The sequence below is a fragment of the Mobula hypostoma genome, chromosome 18 (assembly GCF_963921235.1).
Source record: "Mobula hypostoma chromosome 18, sMobHyp1.1, whole genome shotgun sequence".
NCBI classification, from domain to species: Eukaryota; Metazoa; Chordata; class Chondrichthyes; order Myliobatiformes; family Myliobatidae; genus Mobula; species Mobula hypostoma.
In genome coordinates, this window is record NC_086114.1 from 6,286,020 (window position 1) to 6,300,097 (window position 14,078).

Below are 14,078 nucleotides of genomic sequence, written 5' to 3' on the forward strand. Positions count from 1 at the left end.
ACCAACATAGTCCAAGGGTGTGCTGGTGGCAGCCCATAACTGTCTTAGTACTCCAAACACCAACATTACATGCTCACAACTCACTAACCCTAACCTGTATGCCTTTGGAATGTGGGTGGAAACTGGAGTACCTGGCGGAAACCACGAGGTCACAGGGAGAACAATCAAACTCCTTACTGACAGTGACCGGTATTGAACCTGCATTACTGGTGTTGTAAAGTGTTAATCTAACCATTACGCTACTGTGCTGCCTAAGATCCAGACAGAATGAAATTTAGCTTGGAGGTACAGATGTTATATTATTGCAAGAACGTTTTGTCAGAGGAGCTGAAAATTCCTGACAGAAGTGAAAATTACCTTTTTCAATTCACTCATTATTGGAATCTAAAGTTTGGGACTTCGTATTTCATTAAATAAACGCTCCTATCAATTGTATCCAAAGCAATAACATTTTGGATTAACTATTCTAATTTCTTATGACAGTCTTTAGGCCTCACTGTATTTTGATATAATTATCTTCAATGCTGACTTCATTCAGCTATGGAAAACATCTACATATTTGTTTTGATAGTTAAGTTTTTCTTTGTATATTTCATTCCACATAACTTTCATGCCTGTTGGATAATTTGATACCACAGGATTGGTGATCGACAGCTCCCCAGGTCTATCACTGTCATAACAGCACCTCTGCTTTCTTAGAAGTTTGCACAGATTCAGTTTATCACCAAAAACTTTGACAAACTTCTATAGATGCACTGTGGAGAGCATCCTAACTGGCTGCATCATGGCCTGGTATGGAAACACCATACCAGGAATGCTACAGCTCAGTCCATCACAGGGAAAATCCACCCCACTATTGAGCTCATTTACATGGAGTGCTACCACAAGAAAGCAGCATCCATCATCAAGGACCCCCCCAACATCCAGACCATACTCACTTCTCCCTGCTATGTTGGGGAAGGGGGTACAGAATCCTTTGAGTCCCACACCACGAGGTTCAGGAACAGTTATTACCCTGCAACCGTCAGAGTCTTGAACTGGCGTGGATAACTTCATTCACAACTCTTTCACTTGATTATCACCAGTATTTTCTATGAGCATTTAGACAGAAAGACATTCAGTCTCAATGACTTACCCTGTTTCCCTTTCAGCCGCTGCACGAAGCCCCTGGTCCACTTCTTTGGTGCCATGTTGAGAGGAATGCCAGAAAGCTCACTATTGATATATAGTGCACACTGCAATTGTAAGAAGTCCCAGTCTTCCATGATCATTTGAGTCTTCGCTCCAGACATGCGATGCTGGGGACACAAGAGTTCATTAACTGATTGTGAACTGAAAGGGGAAACTACTGACAAATTACCAGTCTGAAGTTATTCTACATGGCAACAGAACCATTTCCTTCTCTTTCCCCTGCACGAAGCTGTGTGCATGTTATTGATCTAGATGTTTTCCATTCCGTTTCATTCAAAGTATGATAAATCCTGAATGAACAAATAAAATCACAGCTTCAATCCAAATTAAATTTTCTGTGCTATTGATGATTTTTCTGTAAAACTCAAATATACTTCTCTCAAAGCGGGCTCTTGTCTGCTACCATTCTATGTATTCCATAATTTCCACAATCAACTTCTTGCTGGTTGCATCACAGTCTGGTATGGAGGCTCCAATACACAGGATCACAAAAAGCTGCAGAGTCGCAGACTCAGACAGCTCAGCTGTAGGCACAAACCTCCTCACCATCGAGAGCACCCTCATGAGGCAGTAACTCAAGAAGGGATAATGGCTCTCATCAACTAACCTCACCTTCCAGGACATGCCCACGTGCCCTCTTTTTGTTACTACCATTAGGGAGGAGGCACAGGAGCCTGGAGACCCATATACAAGGATTCAGGAATAGCTTCCTCCTCCCTCCCAACCCCACTCATCAGATTTCCGTGAAACTGACCTCATTCTTCTTTTTCTCCCCACTATTTATTTTGTAAGTTATAGTAATTTTCACTGTATTGCTGCCCCAAAACAACAAATTTCATGTCATATAGGTCATAATAAGCCAGATTCTGATTCCAACTTTAAAAAGATCACTTGCCACTGCTCTTATCTTTCATGAATCATGGTACAGACCCTTATCAATGGTTCAATTTAATATCAGAGAATGTATACAGTATACAACCTGAAATTCTTATGCTTTGCAGACATCCACGAAATGACATAGAAAAAATCCCACAGAATGAATGACAGAAAAAAGTTGGAACTCCAAACCTTCCTCCCACCCCGGGCACACAAGCAGCAGCAAAGAATCAACTCTCTCCTTCCCTGAATTGATCAATTTTTTTTTACAATCTATACTTTCACAGTACCGGCTCAGCTATTCTTTCCCTCCTCCCCGTGCAAATGCCATCAACTGCACATCATTCAAAGAACATCATTACAGTTTTCAAAGTTTAAACATAACTTCTCCAGCTTTCTTCAGTCTGTCATGAACACCATCATCATAGTCATGACTCTACATTCAAATTCCTTCCAAAATTCAGAAGTCAAACCATCAGTATGTTATATTGTTTTTACTCTGAAGCAACACAAAGCATATTTGACAGGGGCACACATGCCAACAGTTAAATATTTATCTCGAACTTTCCTTCCCTCATAACTTAACCTATGCTTTCTAATTTTTGCTGCTTCTCATCACTTCTGCTTTGTGTATATTACCTAATGTTTTACAGATTTAATATAAAGACCAAAAATATAATTTTCACTAATTATGCAGTTACGTACATAATAAGTTATTTTTTTTAAAGACCATAGTACAGAACAAAGAGCCATCCATTGTACATTGGGATCAAGTGAAAAGGCTTCTGGCAATTGCCAGAACACATGTGAAACAAAAGGTTAGGCCAGGAATGTGACTCAGGTCCAAGACAGAATTTGAAATGGGAAGACAACACCATACCAGACAAAAACAGTGTGGACTTAGCTAGATTGTGACAGTGGATAAGACCAAACCAGTAAGGAGGAAATTGAGTATTAAATATGAAAAAATAACTTGGGGGCAGAAATTGAAAGAACAAAGTTCTAGTTAATCATCATTATGTGCCATGTCGTATGATATGGGCAATCACAATCTCATGACCATGATTGTTCTTGGCAAATTTTTCTACAGAAGTGGTTTGCCATTGCCTTCTTCTGGGAAGTGTCTTTACAAGACGGGTGACCTCAGCCATTATCAATACTGCCTGGTGTCACTGGTCGCATAACCAGAACTTGTGATATGCACCAGCTGCTCATACGACCATCCACCACCTGCTCCCATGGCCTCATGTGACCCTGATCGGGGGGGGGGGGGGTTGGAATGCTAAGAAGGTACTACACCCTGCAGGCTAGCGAAGAGAAGGAGTGCCTTATGCCTCCTTTGGTAAAAACGTATCTCCACTAGTAAATAGGAAGGTTAAAAAACACAACAGGTTTTGTGCAAATTATTTGAACGGGCTGTAAAGTACTGTATCACAGAGTGATGTTAAAATGGGGAAGGTTACTCACAATGACCACAAGATGGCGCCCATGCACTCTATCCGGAAGAAACCCAAATTAAATTCCAGATGTATGCACCAGACTGAGTTGTCAATAATAAAGTACATCAGAACCCAATCCTGCTCTCAGCATTAAGATATACAATATTATGTGGTGTACACAAACATTATTGTATGCAATTAAGAGATACTGTCTTTAACCAAATTTAATATTACATTTCCTTACTGGTGTAATAATTCAAAAGCTTTCAAAGTATACACTGCAGTAGAACATCATTCCCTGCTCAGTTTTATTATGCTTAGTTCAAATGCAGGACTTCCACTGCTACATGCTAGGTCCAAATCACAGCCCCCACTAATGGGTTTGTCAAACCAAATCACACAGCTCTACATGTAGATAAATCCTCCAGGTTTCAATGTAGACAATATAGGTCAGCCAAAAGGATGTACATCGTTCTGAGAATATCCCTACATTTCTCCCGATGTAAACTTCCATCATCTATTCAAGCCTCTATATTATCCCCATGTCCAAACTTCAGGCCAATAGTCCTGCTTTCAACTTTACATGCTGACACCTGATACTGGGTCTTCACTCTGCCATTATCACTGTAGTGATTAGCACAATGCTTTTCAGTACAGGCGACCCAGGTTCAATTCCCGCTGTTGCCTGTAAGGAGTTTGTACATTCCCCCTGTGGCTGTGTGAATTTCCGTCCACAGTCCAAAGTCGCACTGGCTGGAAGGTTAATTGGTCATTGTAAATTGTCCTGTGATCAGGCTAGGATTCAAGATTGGGGGAATGCTGGGCAGCGTGGCTCAAAGGGCCAGAAGTGCCTATTAACACACCGTATCTCAATAGTAAATAAAACATTACAGTCGTGACCCTACACTCAAATTTCTCCCAAAATTCATAAGCCGAACCATCAGCATGTTATATATTCTTTTCATTCTGAAGCAGCACAAGGCATGTTTGACAGGGGCACAATGCTATGTTTAATTTAATTTGGAATAGCCAACAATTAAGGTCAATAACCAAAGTAAAAGAAAAGTTTCATTCAACAACCTGTAGAAATTTGGTGGATACCTTTGCAAAACAGTCCTCTCAGTTTCATGTACTGAGATTCCAAACTACACCATTAGATTAACAGAAGCACATCTCTTGCAGAAGGTGGTACAGGGATTGGGGTTAAGCCATTGAGTTCAGAACATCTATTTCCATTGATGGGATACTGTGTTCACTGGCTTATTGTTTCACCGACAATAAATACTCTACAGTTACAGGCAGTCTGCCACAATATATGCTTCAAAGAAACCTCACATTACAGAAGATCCTTCTATAAAAACAATTGTTTCAATAAAAAAGAGGGCTAGGGCTGGACAGTTTCAAATCTTCAATAACAAACTGATTCTGTCCACAGGATTTTCAAACATATAGGTGTTTTAAATAGTTGCAAGTTGATTTTGTTACTGCAAAATTACTCTGCTACATTGTTTAACAAAGTATCCTTGCACAAGTACCTTGTTAATTCCCAATGGCTTCCTGTAGTAAACTTAGCCATTGGTAAGAGACTAGTGAGTCTAATTACTGTGGAGAAGTTACACAGAATCAGGAATTTTTCTTTCCAAGACAGCTTTTTCCCCTCCTGCTTGTGAGTGGGAAGACGGATGATTGGGAAATTTTTAAGGAGCAACAGAACTTAACTAAAAAGGCTATACGGGGAGAAAAAATAAGATATGAACACAAGCTAGCTAGAAATATAAAGGAGGATAGCAAAAGTTTTTTTTAGGTATGTGAAGAGAAGGAAGGTAGTTAAGAACAATGTTGGGCCCTTGAAGAATGAACTGGGAGAAATTGTTATGGGAAACAGAGAAATGGCAGATGAATTTAATAAGTACTTTGGATCTGTCTTCACTAGGGAAGACACAAGCAATCTCCCAGATGTATGGATGGGCCAAGGACATAGGGTAACAGAGGAACTGAAACAGATTGACATTAGGAAGGAAACGGTGATGAGTAGACTGATGGGACTGAAGGCTAACAAATCCCCAGGTCCAGATGGTCTGCATCCTAGGGTACTAAAGGAGGTGGCTCTGGAAATTGCAGATGCATTGGTGATCATTTTCCAATGTTCCTTAGATTCAGGATCAGTTCCTGAGGATTGGCGAATGGCTAATGTTATCCCACTTTTTAAGAAAGGAGGGAGGGAAAAAAGAGAGAACTGTCGCCCTGTTAGCCTAACATCAGTAGTGGGAAAGATGCTAGAGTCCATTATTAAAGATGAAATAGCGGCATATCTTGATAGCAGTGATAGGATTGGGCCGAGCCAACATGGATTTACCAAGGGCAAATCATGCTTGACTAATCTATTGGAGTTTTTCGAGGATGTAACCAGGAAGATAGACATGGGAGATCCAGTGGATGTGGTGTACCTTGACTTTCAGAAGGCATTTGATAAGGTACCACATAGGAGATTGGTGGGTAAAAATCAGACCTCATGGCATTGGGGGGAGGATATTGACATGGATAGAAAACTGGTTGGCAGACAGAAAGCAAAGGGTAGCAGTGAATGGGTGTTTCTTGGAATGGCAGGTGGTGACTAGTGGGGTGCTACAGGGCTCAGTATTGGGACCACAGCTGTTTATGATTTACGTCAATGATTTAGAGGAAGGCATTGTGAATAACATCAGCAAGTTTGCTGATGATACTAAGCTGGGTGGCAGTGTGACATGTGATGAGGATGTTAGGAGAATTCAAGGTGACTTGGATAGGCTGGGTGAGTGGGCAGAAATTTGGCAGATGGCGTTTAATGTGAATAAGTGTGAGGTTATTCACTTTGGGAGCAAGAACAGGAAGGCAGATTATTATCTGAACGGTGTGGAGTTAGGTAAGGGAGAAATACAAAGAGATCTAGGAGTACTTATTCATCAGTCTCTGAAGGTGAATGAGCAAGTGCAGCAGGCAGTGAAGAAGGCTAATGGAATGTTGGCCTTTATTACAAAGGGAATTGAGTACAAGAGCAAGGAAATCCTTTTGCATTTGTACAGGGCCCTGGTGAGACCACACCTGGAGTACTGTGTGCAGTTTTGGTCTCCAGGGTTAAGGAAGGACATCCTGGCTGTGGAGGAGGTGCAGCGTAGGCTCACTAGGTTAATTCCTGGGATGTCCGGACGGTCTTACGCAGAGAGGTTAGAGAGACTGGGCTTGTACACGCTGGAATTAAGGAGATTGAGGGGGGATCTGATTGAGACATATAAGATTATTAAGGGATTGGACAAGATAGAGGCAGGAAATATGTTCCAGATGCTGGGAGAGTCCAGTACCAGAGGGCATGGTTTAAGAATAAGGGGTAGGTCATTTAGGACAGAGTTGAGGAGGAACAACTTCTCCCAGAGAGTTGTGGAGGTGTGGAACGCGCTGCAGTGTGGAGGCCAATTCTCTGGATGCTTTCAAGAAGGAGCTAGATAGGTATCTTATGGATAGGGGAATCAAGGGTTATGGGGACAAGGCAGGAACCGGGTATTGATAGTAGATGATCAGCCATGATCTCAGAATGGTGGTGCAGGCTCGAGGGCCGAATGGTCTACTTCTGCACCTATTGTCTATTGTCAATTTTCAAAGTAACCCTTCAGTGGTTCTCTAGTTCCTGATCAAAAATGCATCATTACCAATTTGACCCACTTAACACAAACCACATTCCCTTCTTAAACAACCACATTATATCCAATTTGCATTATGGAAAAATGTTATAACAGAACTACCTGTATCAGTGAAGAGCATCTATTATCTCAGATAAAAAAAACTTTTACACGTCTTTGTTAAATTGTATTTGAAATGTTCAGGATAAAATATGCAGCTGACAAGCAACTTCCCTGAAGAAAATAAATCCTACCATACGATGAGCTACAATCTACATTAATTTGTGCGATCTCAAGTTATAAACTACTGCATATGTTTAAATCTTTCCATTGTCAGGAAAGGAAACACTTTGAAAAACTGACCTTCAAAATACAAATATATATTAATTGCTTTACAACAACTGCAGCTGAACATGGAATTGGCATATTTTGTTAAGAAACATAACATTATTTAGAGATGTAGTGTGGAATAAGCCTGTCTCACCCAATGAGCCAGTTACTTTGCTAGTGGGTCCAGCAACCCACCAATTTAACCCTAGCCTAACTGCAGCACCATTTTTAATGGCCAATTAAATCGTGGCTAAAAGATGGTTGTAGCTGGGAGCTGAATGTCCAAGGTTACACGTTGTATTGAAGGGACAGAAAGGGAGGCAGAGGGGGTGGCATGGCTCTGCTGGTAAAGAATGGCATCAAATCAATACAAAGATATGACATAGAATAGGAAGATGTTGAATTCTTGCGGGCTGAGTTAAGAAACTGCAAGAGTTAAAGGACCCTGAAGACAGTTATATACAGGCCTCCCAACAGTAGTTGGGATGTGGACCGCAGATTACAACGGAAAATAGAAAAAGCGTGTCAAAAGGGCAATGTTATGTTAGTCACAGGAGATTTCAACATGGTGTTGATTGGGAAAATCAGGTTGGTAATGGATCACAAGAGAGTGATCTTGTTGAATGCCAATGAGATGGCTTTTTAGAGTAGTTTGTCATTGAGCCTACTCGGGGATCAGCTGTACTGGATTGGATGTTACGTAATGAACTGGAGGTGATTAGGGAGCTTAAGGTAAAAGAACCCTTAGGAGACAGTGATCACAATATGATTGAGTACAACTTGAAATTTGATAGGGAGAAAGTAAAGTCTGACATAACAGTATTTCAGCGGAGTAAAGGAAATTACAATGGTATGACAGAGGAGTTGGCCAAAGTAAATTGGAAGGCGATGCTGGCAGAGATGACAGCAAAGCAGCAAAGATATGAATTTCTGGGAAAAATGAAGAAGGTGCAGGATAGATGTATTCCAAAAACAAAGAAATACTCAAATGGCAAAATAGTACAACCATGGCTGACAAGGGAAGTTAAAGCTAATGTAAAACCAAAAGAGAAGGCATAAAACAAAGCAAGAATTAGTGGGAAAATAGAGGATTGGGAAGCTTTCGAAAACCTACACAAAGTAACTAAAAGAATCACTAAGAGGGAAAAGATGAAATATGAAAGCAAGCTAGCAAACAATGTCAAAGTGGATAGTAAAAGCTTTTTCAAGTGTGTAAAAAATAAAAGAGGATTGAGAGTGGATATAGGACCGCTAGAAAATGAAGCCGGTCAAGGAGATGGCAGATGAACTAAGTGAGTATTTTGCATCAGTCTTCACCGTGGAAGACACTTGCTGTGTTCCAGACGTTGAAGGGTGTAAGGGAAGAGAGCGAGTGCAGTTACTAATATCAAGGAGATGTTCAAAAAGCTGAAGTTTTGGGCTCTTCATCTAAGAAAAGATGTGCTGGCATTGGAGAGTGTTCAGAGGAAGTTCCCAAAGATGATTCTGGGAATGAAAGGGTTATCATACAAGGAACGTTTGACAGCTCTGGGTCTACACTCGCTGGAATTTAGAAGGTTGGGTTGGGGGGTGGGGGGAGTCTCATTGAAACCTTTCAAATGTTTAAAGGCCTAGACAGAGTATGTTTCCCCTGGTGGGGGAGTCTAGGATGAGAGAACACAGCCTCAGGATAGAGGGGCGTCCATTTAACATAGAAACATAGAAAACCTACAGCACAATACAGGCCCTTCGGCCCACAAAGTTGTGTCAAATATTTAAAACAGAAATGCGGAGAAATTTCATTAGCTACCGAAGGGTGGTGAAGTTGTGGAATTTGTTACCACAGGCAGCTGTAGAGACGAGGTCGTTGGGTGTATTTACGGCAGAGCCTGATGGGTTCTTGATTGGACACGGCATCAAATGTTACAGGGAGAAGGCTGGGGAGTAGGACTGAGGGGAGGGAGAAAGGATCAGCCATAACTGAATGGGAGAGTAGACTCGATGGACCAAATGGCCTAATTCTGCTTCTATATCTTATGGTCTTAACCTACTAATCTCTACGTCTTTGGAATGTGGAAGGAAACCAGAGTACCCGGAGGAAACCCACATGGTTCACGCGGAGGATGTTGCAGATGGCGCCAGATTTGAACACCAAACTCTGAAGCCCTGAACTGTTACAGTGCCACACTAACCGCAACATTATTATGGCTTTGCTGCTTCTACCAAAATTCTGGGCTCCTTGGTAGCACAGCTGTTAGCTCGGCACTATTACAGCTTCAGGTATCGGACTTCGGGGATTAATTCCCCCGTCATTTGTAAAGAGTCTTTATACGTCCTCCCCATGGGTTTCCTCCCACAGTCCAAAGATGTACCATTTAGTAGGTTAACTAGTCATTGTAAATGGTTCTGTGATTAGGCTGGGGTTAAACAGGTGGTTACTTGGCAGTGCAGTACGAAGAGACAAAAATAAAAATAAACACAGAGTTAACATAGTTAATAAATGTAACAAAACAGTTTTTTTTTTAGAGTTTTGCTGTTTATTGTTAAACCCTACCAAAGGCCCAGAGCTGAACTGGTTAAGATTGGACCTCTGATGAGCTGATTTTAGCTTTACATCTTAAACTATGCTGGTCATCATCGAATATATTTCATTCATCATTTATAATTCAAGTTCTAGGAAACATTAACAAACCTTTTTAATAACATCATTTAAGAAGATGATTTCTGTCAGCTTCATGGTTAGGTCATCTTCGTTTGTGCCTGATTTCAAGTCGCTCACCACGGAGGGGCGAATACACAGCGGAGGAACCAATAACCGAGTGAGGACCAGGTCGGCAGGCTTCCCGGCCTCTGGGTTCATGAGGAGCAGTGGGATGTCTTCAGAGGGAATTCGTTTGAATAGATTCAAAACCACAAGGGGGTTGAGATTCTCCTGGAAAATAAATATAGCAAATTGCAGCAAACTTTTGCCAGATTTTCGGGCATGAAATCAGTGTTGCTCAAGGATCAACAGAGCTATTCACAAGTCTTAGAACAGCAGGACTGGAGCTGCCCTTGAACCTGTTGGTATGTGCTTTCAGACTTTGTATCTTCTTCCCAGTTGGTGAGGGGAGAAGACAGAATGCTCAGGACCCTTGACTATGTTGGCTGCTTTACTGAGGCAGCAAGAGGTATGGACGGAGTCTGTGGAGGGGATGCTAGTTTCTATGTTTTGCAGAGCCATGTCCACAACTCCGTAGTTTCTTTCGGTTATGAGCAGAGCAGCTGCCATACCAAGCCGTGATGAATCTAGATAGGGTGCTTTCCATGGTGCATTGATAAAAATTGTTAAAGGTTAATAGGGACATGCCAAATATCTTTAGCCTCCTGAGGAAGTAGAGCCATTCATGAGCTTCCCTGGTTATGGCATCTACATAGTTGGACCAGAGCAGGTACTGGTGATGTTTACTCCTGGGAACTTGGATATCATCTGGATTTGATGGCCTGAGTTACCAGGACAGATTGCATAAACTAGGATTTTATTCCTTGGAATGTAGGATATTGAGGGGCGATTTGATAGAGGTTTATAAGTTCATGAAGGGCATAGTCAGAGTGAAAGCACAGAGTCTTTTTCCCAGGGCGCAAGTGCTAGAAACAAAAGGATGTAGATTTAAGATTAGAGGTGAGAGGATTAAAGGGGACATGGGGAAAGCGACTTCTTCACACAAAGAGTGATACGTATTTGGAATGAACTGCCAGAAGTAGTGGTTGGGGCATGTACAATAGCAATATTCTAAAGTCATCTGAATAAGTACATGGATAGGAAAAGTTTAGAAGGCTAGAACCAGACACAGGGAGATGGGACTAGATCACCAGGCAACTAGTATGGACTAGTTGGTCTGAGTGGCCTGTTTCAATGCTATAAGACTCTATGATTTGATTGACAAAGATAATAAAGCAATGACATCTGTAAAGAATTTTACAATGAAGAGCGAGCATAAACTGCAAAAGTTATGTCTCACATACCCGACAAAGCAAATGCACCAATCAATTAAAGGTTCAAAATCTTATTCTGCCAATAGTCAAGAATATGTTCGAGAAGATTCAACAGTACTAACTTGTGCTCTTCCAAGCAAAGCCTCCACCTCTTTGTTGTGTTCAATGGCTGTATCGAAGGACTGCAGAAAATCTGATACCACAGGATCCACTACTTTCTTGTTGGTTTTGTACTTTTCGTGGATAATTTTTAGCAAACCACATTTTTTCACAGGACCTATTTAAAACAAAGGACCAACACTTTTAACCTGTTGAGTGCTACTATTCCATACTAAGTATACAAGCATAGTATAGTATTTTATACTAAGTGTAAAATATATACTGTATCATTCATCTTCAAATGAGAATAAAATAGAAAAGCTTGGATTTGTACTATGCTTTTATCATATTCCAGAAGGTCCCTCAGTTATTCCTTGTTGAACTGTCATGTACTTTGACATATACAAGATCAAGCTCATCACCACACGTATCTGCCTCAACTTTTTGTTACAAAGGCTGCAATAGATAAAGGCTTTCAAAAGGTCACAAGCACAACTAAATATGAGACTCAAGAAATTCTGCAGATGCTGGAGATCCAGAGCAACACACACAAAATGCTGGAGGAACTTGGAAAGGAAAAAATAGTTGACATTTCGGGCCAAGACCCTTCCTCAGGAATGGAAACTTCGACCATTTCCCTCCATTGATACTGCCTAACTTGCTCAGTTCCTCCACCATTTTTTGTGTATTGCACAAGTAAATATATTTTGGAAAATAGATTACCAGTTTACATTTAGAACTTCCCTAATTTGATTGAGGTGAAACACCTAGTTTAAAATCTTCCACTTATTTTTAAATAGTTGTAAGCCTGCTTTGAAAACATTTTTCCTTCAACTATTCCTAAAGTTCTAGCAGATTTTTTTCCTTACACACCAGAAGTGATCACCTTCAAACTGACAACACCTTGTCGGTCAGCTCATCCCTAAAAGTACAAAATTGAAGACATGAAGTCAACAGGACATTGTGTTCAAAGTGTAATTGTTTAGCTCAGTAGAAAATGTTTTGTATGAGCTCAGGTTACCCTTCCAACATTCTAAATCTGCTCTTCAATCTCACAAACGTCCTAATTAACCTGAAGTTATGGGTAAGTTTGTCCTGTGCAAGGTTCTTCCTCAGTTCAACACAATGACCTTCAATATGGTTCACACATAAAGTATATAGAACATAGACCAGCACAGTACAGGCCCTTTGGCCTTCAATGTTGTGTTGAACTTTTAACCTACTACTAGATCAATTTAACCCTTCCTTCCCACATATCCCTCCATTCTTCTTTCATCCAAGTGCCTATCAAAGGGGCTCAAATGTTCATAAAGTATCTGCCTTAACCACCAACCTTAGCATGATGCTCCAAATACCCAAGGCTCTGTGTAAAAAGAGGAAAAAAAGCCTATCTTTGATTATCTCTGCTAAACTTTCCTCCAATTGCCTTAAAATTATACCCAATTGTATTAGCTATTTCATGGAACATAGAAATTTACAGTGCCTTACAGGCCCCTTGGCCCACAATGTTGTACCGACCATGTAACCTACTCTAGAAACTGCCTAGAATTTCCCTAGCGCATAGCTCTCTATTTTTCTAAGCTCTATGTACCTATCTAAGAGGCTCTTAAAAGACCCTGTTGTATACACTTCCACCACCACTGCCGGTAGTGCATTCCATGCACCCACCACTCGCTGTATGAAAAACTTAACCCTGACATCCCCTTGGTACCTACTTCCAAGCACGTTAAAACTGTGCCTCCTTGTGTTAGCCATTTCAGCCCTGGGAAAAAGCTTCTGGCTATCCATACGATCAATGCCTCTCATCATCTTACACACATCTTGTATTTCACCTGGGAAAAAATTCTTGGTTGTCCACTCTATCAATGCTCTTATCATCTTGTACACCTCATTTTTCATCATCCTTCACCCCAAAGGGAGAAGCCATAGCACTCTCAACTCATCCTCACAAGACATGCTCTCTAATCTAAATAGCATCCTGGTAAACCTCTGCACCCTTTAAAGCTTCTCACATTCTTCCTATAATGAAGCAACTAGATATGAACATAATCCCCCAAGTGTGATCTCAAAGGTTTACAGAGCTGCAACATGGCTCTTGAACCCAGTCCCCCAACTAATGAAGGACAATACACCATACACCTTCTTAGCCACCCTATCAACTTGCAGAGTCACTTTTAAGGATCTTTAGACTTGGACCCCAAGATCTCCTATTTCTCCACACTGCTAAGAATCTTGTCATTAACCCTGTACTCTGCCTTTAAGTTTGACCTTCCAGAGTATTACTTCACACTTTTCTGATTGAACTCCATGCAACTTCTTGGCCCAGCTCTGCATCCAGTCAGTACCCTATTGTAACCTATGACAACCTCGTACACTATCCATAACATCACCAGCTTTTGTGTCATCTGCAAACTTACTAACCGATATTTCCACTTCATATTATGCAGAATACACCACTACCCAGCTAGAACACAGAAGTTACAACAGGAAAAACAAAATAATCATTTTTTTTGCATTAAACATTTATGCATCATTT

The 14,078-nt window shown here is 40.9% G+C and overlaps 1 protein-coding gene across 2 annotated transcripts in view; it reads right to left on the reverse strand.

Annotated features, from left to right (window-relative positions):
• The window catches only part of polr3a (polymerase (RNA) III (DNA directed) polypeptide A), a 95,718-nt gene that overhangs the window by 64,893 nt on the left and 16,747 nt on the right, over positions 1-14,078 (reverse strand). For both annotated transcript variants that reach the window (XM_063070386.1, XM_063070385.1), the window contains exons 5-7: positions 11,566-11,720; positions 10,161-10,400; positions 1,136-1,298 (exon numbers count right to left, since the gene is read on the reverse strand). In XM_063070386.1, the coding sequence (XP_062926456.1) occupies positions 1,136-1,298; positions 10,161-10,400; positions 11,566-11,720 (558 nt within the window). The remainder of the gene's footprint in view (positions 1-1,135; positions 1,299-10,160; positions 10,401-11,565; positions 11,721-14,078) is intronic.